This window comes from Colossoma macropomum, unplaced genomic scaffold, assembly GCF_904425465.1.
Source record: "Colossoma macropomum unplaced genomic scaffold, Colossoma_macropomum, whole genome shotgun sequence".
In the NCBI taxonomy this organism is placed as follows: Eukaryota; Metazoa; Chordata; class Actinopteri; order Characiformes; family Serrasalmidae; genus Colossoma; species Colossoma macropomum.
In genome coordinates, this window is record NW_023494786.1 from 35,511,755 (window position 1) to 35,531,753 (window position 19,999).

The 19,999-nt window shown below is 38.7% G+C and overlaps 1 protein-coding gene across 1 annotated transcript in view; it reads left to right on the top strand.

Annotated features, from left to right (window-relative positions):
- The window catches only part of ppp2r3a (protein phosphatase 2, regulatory subunit B'', alpha), a 158,296-nt gene extending 148,578 nt beyond the window's left edge, over positions 1 to 9,718 (top strand). Inside the window, exons 8-15 of the mRNA XM_036565447.1 lie at positions 180 to 266; positions 3,217 to 3,373; positions 3,462 to 3,510; positions 4,100 to 4,189; positions 5,025 to 5,200; positions 6,336 to 6,454; positions 7,604 to 7,710; positions 9,566 to 9,718. Coding sequence (XP_036421340.1) covers positions 180 to 266; positions 3,217 to 3,373; positions 3,462 to 3,510; positions 4,100 to 4,189; positions 5,025 to 5,200; positions 6,336 to 6,454; positions 7,604 to 7,710; positions 9,566 to 9,662 — 882 coding nt within the window. The 3' untranslated portion in view covers positions 9,663 to 9,718. The remainder of the gene's footprint in view (positions 1 to 179; positions 267 to 3,216; positions 3,374 to 3,461; positions 3,511 to 4,099; positions 4,190 to 5,024; positions 5,201 to 6,335; positions 6,455 to 7,603; positions 7,711 to 9,565) is intronic.
- The last annotated feature ends 10,281 nt before the right edge of the window (positions 9,719 to 19,999 follow it).

Below are 19,999 nucleotides of genomic sequence, written 5' to 3' on the forward strand. Positions count from 1 at the left end.
TTCCATATTAACACTATTGTTCAGTGTTTATTGACTTTTAATAGAGGAATCAGAGCTTAGGCTCATTGTATTTGGCTGGAAATATTTGCACTATAGGCACGTAGTAATTTGTTTTTAATCTGCTGAATTGTCTCTGTACGGAACATGTTCTGAACATCTTCTGTTTCCTTGTGTTGTAGGTGATCCAGCGGATATTCTACACAGTCAATCGCTCCTGGACAGGCAGGATCACCATGACTGAGCTCAGGAGAAGCAACTTCCTACAGGTACACACTTCATTCTCTGTGTTTATTACTGTAGAACAGTAGAAATTCATTTTCATTACTGAATCTCCAGAAATCTTGATCCAACATGAAGTTCATCTTACTAATGTATGACTGAAAAATGTATTTTCCAAAAGTTGTCTGGAATATTTTTGTTGCGTGTAGCAGGAAATCACTCCTAATAAAGACACTTGGAACTTTATTTTCAGTAAAAATCACTTCTGGGTGTTCCTACACCCTTAAAAAAGAAGGCTCTTCAAGGGTTCTTTGCTACGACAGTGGTTGTGTAGGGACCCATTAACACTAAAGAAACATTTGCATTCTCTGCATGGCGAAATGGTTCTTCAGGTTGATGGGGAAAAGAGTTCTTCTATTGCTACAAGTTTGACATTATAAGAAGCAGAACTATTTTTGGTGCTATTCAAAAAAGTTCTATATAGAACCATATACACATTCTCCATCAAACTGAATAAATTAGCATACAAACGTTTTAATTAATGTTTTATATTTTCTACTGTTTTCTATGTATTTTTATTATTAATGTTTCATTCTTTTATACTTACCTGATTCAAGTCATTTTTATTATTAAATTTACTTTTATTATTTAATGTTCTTACACATTATTAATCCATTTTTTCTGTATCAACTCGGCAACATTGTAAATGAGGGTTTGCCCTCAGTGTTCTCTGAGGTTACATAAAGGTTGATTGATTGATTGATTGATTGATTGATTGATTGATTGACTGATCAATTGATTGATTGAAGTAGTTCTTTGAGTGTTCACGGTTCTATATGTAACCACTGTAGTACTAAAGAATGTTTGAAGAACCATCTTTTTACAGTCTTTAGCTGACAGTACTTTGGGCAGGAATGGGACAGCAGTAGATGTAAGGTGTAAGGTTTGGTACTGTTGTGTAGGAATGATATATATTTTACCTGCTTGGGAACATGCCCGGGTTTGGGGTAGTAGCTCAAAACCAATAAATCAATACAAATGTAACGGGATTATTTTTACTGATTACTGTCTGGAAAAAGTAATCTTACTACTCATCACTTTACTTCTGAGATCCTCCCTAAAACCTGAACACATCTGTACCAGCTGTACAAACCCAGCAGTCCTTTCAGCACTTTATTTACAAACAAACAGCTGTTCACATATAAAAGACGTGAAAATGTAAATGAAATGTAAATGAAAATGTGAATGCATTATGAATACTAACACATTTAAAACCCCAGAGACTCATCAGTAGAAACTGTTGAAAAACAGCTGAAATAATCTGAGTGAATAAAGTGTAAATGTTACAGAGCTGTTTGAGATCTTACAGATAGTTTGCACTGATAAAAAAACATAAAGGAAATGTATTATTTACATGTTGCACATAACAAATACTATTCTCTTAGAGATGTATGAGTAATGCCAAATAACACAATTCTTGTTAAGTCAGTAACTGATGTGATTATAAGAGTTTAAACTGTAATGTGCTAAACTACTTCATTATAGGTAAAAGTAACTACATAACTGTAACACATTACTTTGTGCTACATTACCCCCAAAACTGGACATGCCTTAGAGTGCAATACAGTCTTAAAAATACAGATTCCTTACAGTTCTAGGAAAGAACTTTAATTGGAGTATAACGTTATGCATGTCACTTATAAACATGCATTTTCTGTGGCATCGCTCCAAAGAACTCCTTTTAGCACCTTTATTTTTAAGAGTGTAAGAAGAAGCTGTCAAGCAGCAGAGCACCAGAGAGCTGCAGATCTTTTTTATAAAGGGCGAGTGCAGAGATTTTTTGCCGGTACAGATCAAAAGGATTGCTAGCTAGCACAGCGGACTGACAGCTAGGGTCTTATTGTAGCTTAGCAACAGGGAGCATCCCAGCCAGAATGTGAACCACCAAGAAAAAAGTGCTGTGCACCTTATTTCTCACCTAAAACACAGTTTGAACCCTCACTTCAAATTGTTAGTTAGTGGTTTATCATGTCTATGGCTTTGTTCGCACAGCAGGTAAAAGTGGCCCAAATCTGATTTTCTCACCAAATCCATTTGTCTGGCTGTTCACAATATATTTTAAATGCGATCTGATGATCTGGATCATCAGTCTGAACAGATCAGCTCCTAAACTGAGCCGCATGCACAAAAGAACAATGCGTCACGCTGCTTCACGGCTCGTCCAGAGGTAAACAATCATGACCGCCAACGAACGCCAGTCGCTCCCGGAGGGTTCAGTTTCATCTTCACCAGCATCACAGGAGCCATCATGAAGCTTCACTAACTGACAGCTGGGCTCGTCACCCAGAATGTGTTGGAGCTCGGCGTAAAAAGGGCGCGGTCACTTCTTTGGTTCGCGTCCACGGATTCTTTAACCTTTGCTTTCAGACTTTTAACTGTTCTGACGCTGCAGCCTCGCTCTGCTACGTTCGGTCACTTCTTTCTAAATCTCTCCAATCATGGAGCATTTTGGATAAGTTTCTTCTAATTTTTTGGGCAGAAACATCAGCCTAACATCAGCCTGGATTGACGGAAAAGTTTCATAAATTCCGATCTGGCTGTTTAGACTGAGTCGCATTGCTGCATATCGGATACGGATCAGATTTCAGTACCACATATGAAAGCGTCTCAAATCAGAACTGAAAATGTCAGATTCAGTGTGTTTATCTGTTCACACTGACACACAGACACACATCTGTGTCACATATGAAGAAAAAAATCCACTTTTACCTGCTGTGTGAACGAAGCCAAAGGTACTAGCAAGACAAAAAACACCACAAAACATCACGTTTCTGCAACCTTGGCAAATGATTAGTTGTGCACTAATGTCTGTGCCTGTGTTATGAAGTCCATATGTAGGTATCCTTCAAATAACTGTTTATTTGCCGTGTATAACTTCCAGATACCTTGAGTTGTGGCAGAGTGGGTGAGGAATTCTTTTATGCTCTCTTTTTCCAGACTCTTGCCCTGCTGGAAGAGGAGGATGACATCAATCAGATCACAGACTACTTCTCCTATGAGCACTTTTACGTTATCTACTGTAAGTTCTGGGAGTTGGACACTGACCATGACCTCTTCATTGACCCCAAGGACCTGGCCAGGTACAACGACCATGGTAAGTGCTGTTATAGACAGGTGTGGTCACAAAAAAACTCCTTTTTTTGAGTGAGTTTCTATTGACGTTTGTTTTTCTCTCCCTGCAGCGTTGTCCAGCAGGGTCATCGAGAGGCTCTTCTCAGGAGCTGTGACCCGGTAAGACCACCGGAACGGAAATTAACTGATGTAAAATCAGTTTTGTGGTCTAGCCTAAAACACTGGGTGCACTGTGACTAGCTTACCTGATCATTTTAGTTAGACTGACCAAGCAAATACAAAGCAACATAATGAAAACCTATAGAGATTTCATGATACCACATTTTGGGGCTGGACAAGGTACAATACTTCTGTACTTATATTTGTATATATTTATACTTACATAAATTCACAAACAAGTCCAAAAGTCTTGTTTCTGAATGTACTTAAGTATCAAAAGTAAAGGTACCTTTGCTGGTAGATGGTTTCAGATGATCCAAGCTTGTCTTTCATGGTCTAGGTGGTTAAAAGGCTGGATATCCAGCTGGACTAGCTGGTTCACCAGCATAGTGTATGTTTTTGTTTGAGTTTGCTGGTTTAACTGGTCTGCCAGCATGACCAACTCGACCAAACTGATCATGATTTCATACAAGATTTTAAAAAGCTGTTGTTAGTCATTCCTTAGTGAGTATACAATATATACCTGCAGATCATGTAGACTCTGAGACTCTGGTTCTGGACTTGGCTGACTTTTAGTACTCTGTTTCAGGGGAAACTCTGTGCAGAGAGAAGGAAGGATGAGCTATGCTGAGTTTGTGTGGTTTCTCATCTCAGAAGAAGACAAGAAGAATCCCACGAGGTAACGACTATCTTGGGAAGAAGCCCATTAAACAGACGAGATTTGGTCTGTTTCTTTTACAAGCCCAGAGCATTCTGCTCAAGCTCTTAATCACTTCAGAAAAGATTCTGAATACTTGGGACATCAGTGAGTGCCTGCTAATGCACTTAGCACAAACAAGTAGCACTTATGGCTGGTAATAAGTCGTAATTGTTGTAATTTAATTGTAGTGTTGTAATGTTGTTAATTGATATGAATTATTTCAGACTTTTAACTCACTGAAACGAGTGGAGAAATTATGTGGAAAGTGCCCTCAAGTCACTGGAGCGGTACCGCTTAAATCACTTGGGTATTACCTTCAAATCACTAGGGTGTTACCTATAAGCCACTGTAGTGGTACCCTAATGTCACTGGAGGGGTACCCTTAAGTCATTGGGGTGGTATCTTGAAGTCGCTGGGGTGGTAGCATCAAGTCACTGGGGTGGTACCCTCAAGTCACTGGAGGGGTACCCTCAAGTCACTGGGGTGGTACCCCTCAAGTCACTGGGGTGGTACCCCTTAAGTCACTGGGGTGGTACCCTTTAAGTCACTGGAGTGGTACCATCAAGTCACCGGGGTGGAACCCCTTGTCACTGGGGTGGTACCCATCAAGTCACTGGGGTTGTACCCTTTAAATCTCTGGATCACATAATTTCTCCACTCGTTTCAGTGAGTTAAAAGTCTGAAAGTCACTAGGGTGGTACCATCAAGTCACTGTGGCACCCCTTAAGTCACTGGGGTGGTTTCCCTTAGGTCACTGGAATGATACCCATCATGTGTATGATATTTATGGTGTGTGTGTTTGTGTGTTGCACAGTGTGGAGTACTGGTTCCGCTGCATGGATCTAGACGGTGATGGGGTTCTCTCCATGTATGAGCTGGAGTTTTTTTATGAAGAGCAGTGCGAGCGGATGGAGGGAATGGGGATAGAGCCGCTGCCCTTCCAGGACCTGCTCTGTCAGATGCTGGACCTCGTCAAACCAGAGTGCCAAGGTCAGGCAGGTTGTGGTTCTCAACTAGGTCCTTTTCAGTAACCCCTCCATAAGAGACAAAATGCAGTGTTTTTTTATTAGAAATGTACCAGATTATTAAAAAACATTAAGTGAGGATATTAGAATACTTTTGGTTGTAACTACAGGCCAAAGGTATGGAGGCGACATTTGTGAAAATAACCATGACTTTTATGGACAGGTGTGTTACATTAGCAGTGGGTAAGGAAATAGAAACTGCTCAGGGTAGAGAACTGTTATCAATGCAGAGAGTAAAGAAGGCTTTTCTACTGCTTGTTTTATAGCACAGGATTAACTTAAATTATTTATGTTATGTTAATAAAGCAGTTGGTGTAGTGTAGTGGGTAGTGGTTGGTGTAGTGTAGTGGGTAGTGGTTGGTATAGTGTAGTGGGTAGTGGTTGGTATAGTGTAGTGGGTAACACCTCTGCCTTCTATGCTATAGACTGGGGCTCAATCCCCACCTGGGTAAGCAGTCTACACTATACCAATAAGAGACCTTGGGCAAGACTCCTAACACCTTCACCTACCTGCGTGAAATGATCAAATTGTAAGTCGCTCTGGATAAGAGCGTCTGCCAAATACCGTAAATGTAATTTGGGGTTATTTCCACTGCTTGTTTTATGACAGGGGATTAATATAACCTGGGGTTAATTCTACTGCACGTTTTAAAGCACAAGATTAATATAACCTGGGTTTATTTCTACTGCTTAGTTTATCACATGGGACTAATATAACCTAGGACTATTTCTATATTTTTAGATCACAGGATTAATATAACCTGAAGTTATTTCTAAAGATTGTTTTATAGTGCAGGATTAATAGGATTAATATAATCTGGGGTTATTACTATGGTTTGTTTTATAGAAGGTAGCAGTCTGTGAAATGCTTGGCACTGAGAACGGTGGTAAAGATTACATTACCTACCGCCTCAAGTAAAACCAACCCTGTCCAAATAGTACTTTAGTTAGCAAACATCGCCTAGCGTTGACATTAGCATTAGCTTTTGCTATAGTTCTAGAACTTGATTAAACCTAAGGACAGCCCAACACAGACAGTGTCCAGCTTAATGCTTTATGTCTAGTGCCCCCTGAAACTAAAACTACATCCTTCTCTACAGGTAAGATCACTCTGCGTGACCTGAAACGCTGCAGGATGGCTCACATATTCTTTGACACGTTCTTCAACCTGGAGAAGTACCTGGACCATGAGCAGAGAGATCCGTTTGCAGTGCAAAAGGTCAGACACACTCGTCTTCTACCACACTTAGAGTTCCCAAGGTGTTTCTGTGAAGCTGACAAGTTGCTAAGTTAAACTAGACCAATATTTACTAGCAGCTGATTGCTACAACCTGGATAACTAGCTACCTAGCTAACTCTTTACATTAACACACTGCATTTAACTCATTCCTAGACATTTTTACTTGTTTTTAAGCAGTTTCATCTTATGAAAGTGTCTTATTTCATTGACAGATCATGTTCCTTGTTTTAATCATTGTTTTTTTTAAATGAGCAGACTTATTTTCAGTATTTCTTGAAATAAGTAAACTAATCTGCCAATGGAATAAGACATTTTCACTAGATAAAATCACTTAAAACAAGTAAAAATGTACAGAAACAGGTGGAATAATCTTATAATATTCTCACAACAGACTCATAATGAGGAATATTAGATTTATTGACTACATTTAAGCTGGTTTAACTTGCTAAGATATTATTTTTTGCAGTGCATCTGTCTTTACTTCCAGCTGCACAATGCTGAAATTGTTTATCGATGCTGTTATAACTGTTTAATAAGATGAAGAATAAACACTAAATTGAACTCACTTTTGTATGTTTGTCTTTGTTTTGTTTCCACTACACACATAGAGCGAAATCTCACAAAAGAGTCTGTAAGGTTTTGTTTTAGGGCATGTTGGTAACAGTACAGGTATAATTTTCTAAGTCATGCTCAGTTATTTACACTGAAAATGGAATTAAAGAGTTCAGGTGCTCCATTTGCACCATTGTTCAGTTGTCTATGCATAGAAACATGACAGTATTTACAGATACCAATGGGCTGCTGAGCAACAATGAATAAATCAACTTACAGAGACCAAGTTGACCCCACTATTTCATCTTTTATGCATTTTTATGTTATGTTTCTTTATCTGTGTGTAAATTCTCTGTTATTTTGTTTATTTGAACAGTTGCTGCCTGTATAACATCAGGCTTAGATACTACAGCTGAACATTAGCCAGTTAGTTGACACTTCCACATTTACCTTTGTGTGTGTTAATGTTCATTGTCCCTGATATAGGAAAGTAAAATATGAGATGCAAAGTGCCTTTACAGGTACTTCATGGACCATCACTAAACTGAAGAGTCACTCTGTGTTTATTTGTTGCAGGATTTGGATGGAGATGGTCCTGAACCCTCAGACTGGGATAAATACGCAGCAGAAGAGTACGAGATCCTGGTGGCTGAAGAAACAGCCAGCGAGCAGCTACAGGAGGGGTCAGTATTGGTCTACACTGTTCATCAACAATTTGTGGTCTCCTGGCTTTTAAAATGTTTTTAATACAGATGATGTTTTATTGTCAGTTTGCCATTATTGACCTTATTAAAGCCTAATCAGGTTTATTTAGAGGAAAAGAATATCACACATTTATGTCTATATTAGTGACAGTGCTAATTTGGAAATAAAGCCAAAGGCCACGCCCACTTCCTCCCCTTGTTGTGGTGTCACTCATCAGCACTTTTTTGGCGTTTGCGGACCAAAGGAGATTCAATATGAGCTTTTAGTTCCAACAGTTTGGAAAAGAAAACGGACACATTATTATTCATGAACCTGCTGTTCACACCAAGAAGATACTTTGATGAACGTAGTGTATGACAAACTAAACATTTACAGGGACGTTTATTACTGAATTGCTACCAACATTACATTAAAATCAGGCAGTGAAAATGTTTATTTATACTTGTATAAGCCGTGTTGATATATTACATTATTCATTAAGTACCATCATTGTAACTATATTCATCTGTGTAAGGAAAAATGCAGCAAGACAATTTATAATATAATCATTACCAATTAAATTTGTATTATTTATTATATAAGTGTTCTTAATAATTAATAATACAGCCCTGTTTCCAAAAAAGTTAGGATGCTGTGCAAAATGTAAATAAAAACAGAATGAAATGATGTGCAAATCATTTGAAATATATTTCATTTAAAATAGTACAAAGACAAAATGTCAAATGTAAAAAAACAAGAAATTTGATTGTTTTTTGAAAAATATATGCACATTTTGAATTTGATGCCATATGCGCTAATTGAACTGTGCGCTGATAACAAGCTGGGTGGTCCTTCTCCTCTTTAGCCCGGAGGACGCAGTGTCCATGATTTTCTAAAAAGAATTTCAAATTTTTATCTGTTGGGCAGCAGGTCCCTTTTCCATTTTGCCTCAGTCCGTCTTAAATGAGCTCAGGCCCAGAGAAGGTGGCAGCATTTCTGGATCCTGTTTATATTTGGTTTCTTCTTTGCGTTTTAGAGTTTTAACTTGCATTTGTGGATGCAGTGATGAACTGTTTTCACAGACAGTGGTTTTCAGAAGTGTTTCTGAGCCCATGCAGTGATTTCCACTACAGAATCATGTCTGTTTTTAATGCAGTGCTGTCTGAGAGCCCAAAGATCACGGCCAGCAAATACTGGTTTTTGGCCTTGTCCCTTACATACAGAGATTTCTCCAGATTCTCTGAGTCTTTTAATGATATTATGTACCGTAGATGATGAAAAGCAGAAGTTCTTTGCTGTTTTATGTTGAGAAACATTATTCTTGGATTGTCGCACTATTTGATGGTGCAGTCTTTCACAGAGTGGTGAACCCTCCTCATCTTTACTTCTGAAAGACTCCGCCTCTCTGAGATGCTCTTTTATACCCAATCATGTTACTAAACTGTTGTCAGTTTACCTAATTAGCTGTGGGATGTTCCACCAAGTGTTTTTTTAGCATTACACAATTTTCAAAAAACAATCAAATTTCTCTCTTTCAAAATTTGATATGTTTTCTTTGTACTATTTTCAATTAAATATTGGGTTTAACTGATTTTCACATCATTGTATTCTGTTTTTATTTACATTTTGCATAGCGTCCCAGCTTTTTTGGAAATGGGGGTTGTACATTTTTTTGCTTTTATAAAAATAGATTTAACTAAAAAAAGGCTGATTACAGTAGTATTAGTAAAAGTATTACCATAACAAAAAATATAATATATAATGTTGTTATGGATCATTATTTTTGTATGTTTTAATATTGTAGAGTATTCTTATATATTGTAGGTGTTCTGAAGTGCATGTTTTCTGTTGCAGGTCTTTTGATGATGATTATGAGTCTGAGGAGCTTTCGCTCCCTTCGGAGATCGGAAATAAAATGGACAAACTGGTGATTTCTGACCTTTCAGCGTGATCGTCCATCAGAAACACTCACCAACCTCAAAAAAAAGGAACTACACTTTTTTTCTACAGTTAAAAAAACGGACGTTTTGTGCGTTTGAGTGTGTAATTATAAAAAGCTTCTCGGGCTCCCACCAAGGCTTCATGTGCAATATGTCTTAACTGTAATCACTCGTTTCTCTCTCTCTCTCACTGACGGAGATTTGTCCTTCCCTCCCTGTAAAAAACAAACTGCCGGCTGGTTCCATCCACCCTTTTTAAAGAAGACTCTGAGACGAAATAGAGGCGGACTCTTTAGGACACTTTAGAATGTGTTTTAGTGTGAGTGAAATGATGTTGCTGCAGGTTTATTTTCATGTTATTGTTGTACCCAGTGCCGGTCCTTCCTATATGCAAAACAGTAGATTTGCATAGCCCCTCCCCACTGCACATAATACCATTGTGACTTTTAATGTTATTTATTATTTAGCTATGCTTGTTATAGGCCCTACATTCAAGATGACAGACATGCTTATATACCAAAATGGTGACTGTCAAAGTGCAATATCAGTATTACTATTATTATTATTATTATTATTATATTTTTCCCATCTTCCATGTGGAGCTAGCGCTAGCTTAAAGCTGAAAGCTATGCATTATTAGCATTCGAGTGCAAAGAAAAGGAAAAAATAAGCATCCTGATAGTGAGGTAAGAAAACAAGATGCAAAAAAAAGGTAATAAAATTGTTGTATATTCAGTGAAATAATGACTGGAGTAGAAATAAAATTAAAAGTCTAGTCTCAGGTCCAAACACTTTGGGGCCATGTGTATAAATGTGTGTAAAATCCCCACTAAAATGATGCATTTGTTTGTACAGACATTTTTGCCAGATATATGAAAAAGAAAGAAATTTCTTATTCATTCTCAAACACCTCTAACTGCACTCATAGTAAAGTTATGATTTGCATTAGCTGCGGAAAATGCATGGATTTTATCATGACATGCTCTTCACTGTTACTGGAGTCATTAGCAGACTTTAACAGACATTAACAGACTATTTAAAAAGGCACGTTTCTTATTCTGCAGTACCACTGCTTTCCACTAGTTGTCAGTAATTCCCATTCTCCCCCAAAATTCGAATACAGCACCTCCAGAGTGTCCAGTTTCTCATGCCAAGACTCACTTTTCATAAATATCGATATTAACGTGCTGAGTTCTTGTATAGAACTGAAGTTTTCCAGACTTAAACAGTTTGAAATGGATTCAAATGGAACTGATGAAAAAGTAGATTCACTTCCTCAGTAATATAGTAGAAGTAAAAGTATTACCATTTGAAAATACTCAGGAAAGTTCAAGTCCATCAAAATGTTACTGAACTAAATGGAGCTCATTACTGCACCTCTGATTATCACTCTAATTAAGGGAGGGGGGCAGTAAAGGTGAATTAATATTACTATAGTAGAGGGTGTGTGCATATGGGCCACGTGAACCTTGGGCCCAAGAAAGGCTCGGACCGGCACTGGTTTTGTTCCACATGCAACTATTATCGAGATGTTAACCCCCTTTATAGATCGAGGTATTAGTTTAGGCCACTAAGAGCTTTATGGAGAAAAAAAAGCGACATCAAATAAAGTGTAGTGAACATTATGTATTCAGTGTTGCACATTGACATTGAGGAGAGCACATCAGTGCTGAAACACCATCGGTGATGTATTGCAGCTCCTAGTGGTAACTAGAGGTATTGCATGTTGAAACTTGAGCGGATTGTACCCAAGTGCTCGGTAGTGACTTGCTAGGCTTATATTTATTTATTTTTTTTAATTGACGACATACATCAAAGTTTAAACTTCACTAAACATTTCCATATTCACATGTACCCTTATGTGGAAGACACAAACAGGACAATCTTAAATGTTTAGAAGATGCTGTTCCTTCCTCAGCCATATTTCTTCTAAACGTAGACTGTGCTCCAACGTAAAACAGAGAACTGTTCTAGGTAAAGCTAAATAGAGACTGAGAAAAGTTACTCTAGTGTGTTGAGAATGTTTAAGAAGACTGATGTTCACTTGTAATCCTGTATAAAGGTGTGAATAGTGAGTGGTGAAGGTGTTATTTATTCGCTTTGCTCTCAGTGTGGGAGAGGTTTCACCTGAGGTTCACGCCTCAGTCTGTCCTTTGATCCTTAAAGGAAAAGTTTAGTGAAAAATCCACTTTACACAATTTCCCCTCACCCTAAATTTCTATGAAAATGGGCAAAAGTATGTCCCATAGCTAAAAACTGTAGCGGCAGTCATCTTGAAGCCTGAATTTTGTCTATAGTTCGTCCATCTTAGATAGATGGACATACAGCGTCCCATAAAACACGTAATCAAGACTTTGAGAGTTCACTAAACAGCTCCACACGGTTTGTGATGATTTAGGAATGCAGTTAGCACCCTGCTAATTAGCATGCTAATAAGCTTCATTTGGATTTATGGGGAAAATTGTGTAGATTCGATTTTTCGCCAGACTTACCACTTGAACAGCTTCAAACAGGTCAAGGTTTGCTGGCTGCGGGATCTTCAAGACGTCCAAACAAACCATTAGGTTCATCACAGATCCACTGGTGTGTTTCACTGGAGCTGCTGTTCTTAAGCTAAATTGTGACTGTGGTAACATCTATGCACCAGGTGGGGGTGCTTTGCTGCCCCTTTCGCCTATAAACAAGGGGCTCGTCCCAAAGAACCCTCTACAAAAGACCCAACAGACCCAAACACGTCGCCACAGCTGCAAGCCTGCCCACATTCTCCACTGCTCTTTGTTTTGTCAGTTCCTTATTTGAGCGTCCAGTTAACACTGCGGTCGTTGTTGAAGCTCCAAAAGGTTCAGCAAAGTTTGCTTTTTTACATAATGGAGAAAATTCAGGCTACAATATGGCTGCTTCTGTACTATAGTCCCTGTCATACAGTGTCGATTTGGGAGAACTGTGTGATGAATAAGGCATGCAGCTTGCTAATGATGCTAATTAGCATGCTAATGAGATTTTAGCACTTGTTAGCTACACAGAATTGTAGCTCCAGTGCCAAAACTAAAGAATCAAACGTGAGACACCAAACGTGTCTAGGTTATCGACCACATTTGGTGAGGGAAAACTGGGTGATCTGTGGCTTTAAAGTGTTTGTGTTTGTTGGGCCTTCTCCCTCACACCGTCCAGCCTCGTCCACCGCTGAAGTTTTTTGACTGTACATCTTTATGGTTTATGTAATTAGTGTAATATATTTATATATGTGAAGTGTTTTTGTCCAGTAGCGCTGTGTTTTGTAGCCCAGCTGTTTCTGACCCTTTCTATAGCAACTGTAAAGTGTCTTTGTATTTTATTTTATTTTTTTTTTCCCAAGTGTTCGGCTCTGCCACTGAGTGGCGGGGGGGAGTTTTAAATTATAATCTATAATCTATAACTGCCAGTGTTATAGTGATGTGTGTTATAGAGCTGAGGTGATGAAGGAATTCTGTACGAATTCACTGTAAGACGACAATCAACTGGATGAGTTTTTATGACACCAGAGCAATAAACCTGCTGTAGTGTTTTTATCTAAACTATTGGACATTAAGCTAAACAAACACGCTTAAACTTGAGATTAACAGCCTCTAACCTGGTCACTTCTGTCATTAACACATTAAAGTCTATGCAAATCCAATCCTCTGTACAGAGATTGGCAGCTGCAGGAGCTGTTAAACATCAGACAACCTGTTAGTGTGCAACTGTGAGTTTTATATCATATATATATGTATTTCCATATGTATTTTCTCTGATATGATGTATGTCTTGCTTGCAGAAGATAAAAGAACTTGAGGAGACAGCCGTCTCTCCCGCTCTGATGAGATGCCTCATGTGTTCGCATGACTTTTCTTTATTTTTCTTTTGAGAATCTCTGAAAATAAATAAAAACGTTAAAAGCTGTTCATTTATACCCAACTTTTCCTGCAGTGCACCGCTGTGTTTGTGTCTCTTCATGCATTCATAATAATGACTAGAAGGGGAACGTTTGTGGACAAACTTGCTAGACAGTCCCAGTTAATAATGCCTTAAACTTTCGTTTATTTCTTTTTTGGTCAAAAAGGCTATTAAGTTATTAAAAAAAGCAGAAAACATATTTAATATTTAAAAATTACACAGACGTCTCAACAACTGAATATAATTTACTGTGTCCACTCTCTCCCTTTATTCCAGCTTCCATTCTGTTCAGGAGACTCACTTTCAGCTCCTCAAAGAATCTGCAGACACACCTTCAAAGTTCAGTCTTAGAAGCTGGTTGATGATTTTCTGAAGTAATCAAACACATTCAGTGGTGTTGAGGTCTGGACTCTGGGGTGGTCAGTCCATCGTTCAGCTTCTTTGTTTGATGTGTCCGTCTCCTTTTCTCAGTGAGGTTCTTCTTGATCAGCTACACATCCTTTCAGACCCACAGCGCTGAGTCGTCTTCTCACAGTGGAAGGATGGACAGAAACACCTGTGGATGTTTTCAGATCTGATCAGCTTGATTTTCTCCTCTCTCTCAGAGATGAAAGCTTTAAGTGCTGTTTATCTGATGGGGGCAGTTTTGGGGTCCACTAGGTTTTCCTCTCTGAACTGCGTTTTAGGAGCTTCATGAAATGGGTTTCCATGGCTGAGCAGCTGCACACAAGCCTGAGAACAAAATGCACAATGCCAAGTGTCGGCTGGAGTGGTGTAAAGTGCCGCCACTGGACTCTGGAGCAGTGGAAACGTATTCTGTGGAGTGACCAATCAGCTTCTCTGTCTGTCAGTCTGATGGACGAGTCTGGGTTTGGTGAATGCCAGGAGAACGTTACCTGCTTGACTGCTTCGAAAATCCTCAGGCTGAATCTCAGACAGCTCACTGCTCCCAATATAGTCACTATGCGAGTTATGAACTTTAGTCTTTTCCACCCAAACATTAGTCTTTGTCCAGTGTTTATTGTCTCTCATGGCTGAATCCAGAGTGGTTCTCTGTGAGACTCTGAGCTCTGTTTAGATCAGTAGCCGATAGGTCAAGGCCTGTGTGCTGCTCTTTGTAGGGAGAAGGAGCCGCTTGAGATTCTGCTGTGCCACCTGACATGAATACTGCGCACTGATTGGCTGAACGGATTTATCGGGTTCTGCTGGAGACCAGCACTGCCGTTTGACCGTTTCTGTTGTAAAATGTGATCTTGTGACGCCTCAACGATGAACAATAACGCTTTAGTGACTAAAGGTGTTTAGGGCTCAGAATGAGCTGAGTGTTTAAAACTCACCACAGTCAGCTCGTTTTTTTAGAGGAAGGCGTTTGGCTGTAGTGCCCCACCACAGCAGAGCTGCATTATTAATCATTTTTACTTACACTGCATTTCTACCAACGTACTTATAAACACCATCAATGCAATACTAATACATTACCAGGATTCTATCATTATCAAAGGATTCTATCATTATCAAAACAGTTTTTGAACATTTCTGGATGAATGGACCAACAGAAATAGTCCAAAATTCCGTGGTAAAATCATTGTTGCAGTGCTTTTCTTCTCCTATGAAGGGACCATTGTAGAAATATGATGTTTTTTTGGCAGTAATAGCAATAATTAATATAAACATTCTGCTATCAGAGAGTTCTCTATGTCTTTCTCCTGACTGATTTGGATGAAGTGGTGATTATTGAAGTGCACATCTAGAACAGAACATCTAAATCTCCATCCAGGATCCAGACCCTCTCCACAGTGAGTGCTTCATGTTGTTTATGTTGGGGATATGCATTTCTGAATCTGGCTGTAGGTCTGAGATGGATCCTCATCTGCTTCTGCACCCAGAGGCCTGTGGACTTTAAGAAAAAGCAAACACAGGGATCATGAAAGGAGATTTGATCAGGGGCCAAATTTTCACTGAGAAAATACTCTTTGGCCCACACCTCACTCAGAGTCTCATCCAGTCGCCCACACATTCACGTCACACATACAAGGCAGCTTTGAGATTATGTACCTGTAAGGGTCCAGCCTGTGCCGCTGGCTGCCAGCAGAGGGTGATGGTGGTGAGGCGCCACAAGTTCATGGAACTCCAATTCCCAGAAGCCCTCGGGCTGATTAGGCCCAACCTGGCACACCTGTGGACTCCTCTACTTAAGGCTGTGGCAAACAGCAGCCCTTTGTCACAGCTTTGTAGAGGGGTGACTGGTATGGTATGGTATGTAGCCCAGGTGGTTATTTAGATGAAAAGAGAAGAGGGCTGGGAAAAAAGAGAAATTGCCCCGAAACAACAGAAAGAAGAAAATGAGGGCTAAAAAGGAATAAATTGTCCCAAAGCAACTTAAAAGACAAAAAGAGGGCTTAAACAAACGACTCCAAGCCAAACAAAGTGTTTGTTCCACCAAGAACAAACAGGTGAAACGTAAAGCTGATCTTCTTCTCATGAACACAGAGGAAGTCTCTTTTGTTTTCTGATTATCTTTTAATTTACTTTTCTATCTCAGCCTTTGTTTGAGCATGATGTTTTCAGCGTCCCCTTTGTCTGCCCTTTCCCGCCATTTTTTTTTTCTTATTCATTGAGGTGTTTTTCCCATTTTCACCTGTGCTTCCCAGTGGCGCAGTGGTAACTCCTCGGACCGCCTATCAGTACATCAGCTGGCTCTGAGTCACCTCAACCCTAACATGCAGAATCACTCCCTTCACACTCATTCACCTGATTAATTCATTTAAGACCCTTTCTCACGGGTTTTCCTCTCTGCACTTGGGTCCGCCTCCCTGCCGTCCCATAACAGTGCCCCCTTAAAAAGATGGTTCTTCTAAAGCAAATGTTTGTATATAGAACCTTGAACAGATTGATGAACATGCTGTACAGGTTCTAGATAGCACCATAAAGGCTCTGATATTGTGACAATGTCAAGCTTGTAACAATAGAAGAATGTTTTTTGGTGTTATATAGAACCCTTTTCAAAAAGAGTTTTTTGAGTGTTGATGGTCCTACATAGAACCTTTTGTTTTTACTAAAGAACCCTTGAAGAACCATCTTTTTAAGACTGTTGAGGGAAAGTGCAGAATTGTGCCATCTGCTGGTTGCATTCAAATCATTTTAAATCTCCATTCATTTAAAATAAGGGTTCCAGAAATGGTTCTTTGAGAGACACCATGAGGGGCCGGTATGGGAGCGAGCTCATTAGTTGTATAAAGTGAGCTCCTGCTTTGTTGACATGATAACCTTCACCCACACCGCCCCCATGTGGATACAATTGGTGAACCCTGCCATAAAAGAACCATTCTATTTCTCTAAAGAACCACCCACTGAAAGGTTCTTAAGGAAAGCAAAAATGGTTTATCTACAGCATCATGCAAATAATCCTTTCTAAAACCTTACTAGGGAAATTTGGTGATGCTTTCTTTTACAGTCTCCTACGTTCTAGGTATTAACCAGATAAGTAAGAAGTACAAACACCAAAATATTAGGTAAATATTTTGGGTAACATAAGTTCACAAAAACACACTGTAATGTCCAACAGGTTCTAGGTATTAGCTGTGTAAGTATGTAGTACAAACTCCACAGTACTGTGCAATTATCATAGTTATATGACATAAAACGTATGAATAAATTAGTTTTACATAGCTGTTACCTGTTCACTAGTGATAAACTAAACTGAGTCCGGCCTGTAGAAGACAGCAGTGATTCCTACTGTGATTTTACTGAGTTCTAAACATTTATTTCAGAACCCTGTTTCTTTTACTTTCCTGCTTAAAGGAGGAACATTACAGTGATATTTAGTATGTTTGTGCTTCTTACTCCAAATAATTGTGAGAGAGTTTACTGACCTTTATCAGCATTGCTGGACCCTGTTAGTCATTTTAGTGTGATCTAGTTAAACTGTCTCAGTATTCACTGTCATTTTACCCAAAAATTAACAGTCAAAAGCAGCCATTTTTTTGACCGTACAAGCACATAGACAATACAGCAGCGGAATGTTTTCCTGAGCCATAAAACTTTGAAGAATAAAATACAAAAGCAAAAATTCTGTGGGTTAGTTTGTGGTGTGTGTGATTAGTGACATCATCTATACAACAATCTACACAACATTCACTTTCTTTCTTTGCAATTCATTTTGAGAAAGCACGAAATTTGTGCTTCTGTCTAAATGTCAATATTCTCCACAAGGGGGAGCCAACAAAACTTTATCTAGAGCTATTAGTAGCTTACTGTTGAATCTCTATCATAATAGCATTGAAAGAAAGGAAACTGGCATGGACCCACACCAGCAAGACCTTGCAGCTCTAAATTACAGTATATGATGTAACAATGCTGTTTTGTGTTTATTTGGTTTGTAAAGGACATAATCTAAGAACGATGGAAATTCTGAGATTTCTATGAATGTTTTTTTTTCTTTTTTTTTTTTTAAAGCTACTTTGTTAAACAATAAAATGCAAAATAATTCTACTGTTGCTAACGGTGATGTGCACATGCGGTATCTTCTCTGGCAGCAGGTTTAAACGAGCAGCACTGAACTGAGCTCATCATGTGGTTAAGTTGAAACTACCTTGTCTAACTCTGTAGGCAGTTATAATAAACTATAATGCTGTAGGAAGTATTTTCTGTTTTGTAATCTTTGATGCTTATTTTACTTAATGATGCCCTCTTTACTTAGTAATGCCCTCTGCTGGAGGGGCTTATTTTAGCACTTCCTTTACTTTCTCAACTTCCTGTGTTAGAAAAAGCAGGGAAAGAAGAGCACAGCATTGTTTGTTGGTTGTTACATCTACAGGGGAGCACATTGAGCTCTGAAGGGGCATTTTTCACATTAGGGATTATCTGCCAGCATGAAAACATGTCTTTTTGGGGGAATATGGATCAATTCCACTTGTGGATCACATGTATGATTTCACCTGTTCTGAGCTCACCTGGGAACTGGTAAGATCATTTTTTAGTGTTTTTGCTATGCAGAGTTTTCTTTCCATTAGACATACACTATATGCCCAAAAGTATGTGGACAGCCCTCCTAATTATTGAGGTCAGTTTCAATTCAGTTATTGCTTTTCAGGGTTTGGGCCCCTTAGTTCCAGTGAAGGGTGATGTTGATGCTACAGCACAAAGACATTTTACACAGTTATCTGCTTCCAGCTTTGTGTCAGCAGCCAATGGGAGTCTGTGGGATTTTGATTTATTGGGCTCAAATTCCCACAGACACACTCAAGTCTTGTGGAAAGCTTCCCAGAAGAGTGGAGGCTGTTGTAGCTGCAAAGGGGGACCAACTCCATATTAATGCCCATGAATTTGGAATGGGACAGCCAACAAGCTCCTATAGGTGTGATGGTCAGGTGTCCACATACTTTTGACCATATAGTGTATAAGCTATTTGGATTTTTCTTCATATTTCTATATTAGTTCATTTTGTATTCTTGTTGAGTTGAAAGTTGGAATTTGGGACTTTTTTGTTTGGAGTTGAAGATCTACGCTGAGAGATCTATGGACACTTGCTCATGCTGGAATGGTTGGTCTGTAGCTGATATTATTTTATCTAAATTCTATTCGAAAATATTTTTGTCTTGTAAATATTCTACACTTGGGCTGATGTTGTGCTGATTCCGTTTCACTACCTGAGGCCACAGCATTCTCTGAAGAAGTTGTAGCATGGGAAAAGTGTGTTTTGTTTGTTACTAATGGTGTGAAAACATAGCAAACAAAAATGTTTTGTTTAACAATTTAGTCTTGGTTGAACAGCTAACGAACTCTTAAGTTAGAATGTCAGATGTCAGTGCTTAAGCTACAGTTACCAGTGAATGTACACCACAGTTGGCTTGACGCTAACGTAACACTGTCAAAATCCCATTGGAGTGCTAGCAGAAATGTAGCTGTGGTCAAAAAAGAGTCTTAAGAAGAAAACTGTATTGCATTTCAGTGAAGAAGGGAAGGGCTGAAATGCCTTATGTCTAAAAGAACATGGTACCTGTTGCTAATGTGTCCTCATACCCTTTTTAAATGCATGCTACATCAGGCCTGTTCTTCTGTTTAAAAAACTTTATTAAATATCCAAATTATGTGATTTTATTTTTATTGGAAAACAATGTTTTGGATATTTTTAGTTCTAACCAAATTTACGTTTTGGACTATGTTGAGGTTCATATGGACAAAAACTGGTCTTGAGAATTGATGATGCCAGCTTCAAATTACTTAAAGTAAAGCATTAAAAGGAAGCAATGGAAGTTGTCATTATTTTAGATGTGACAAATATTTTCGGTTGAAGTCTGAAAAATCTGAAGTCTGGTAGTTCATGACAAAAAGCTGCTTTTAGACTATTAACTTTTATTTGTTTTTAAAGTGAATAAAAGTAAGTAGATTTAATTAAGAGGAAAATAAAAGGCAATTTATAATTTCCCCTCTGCAC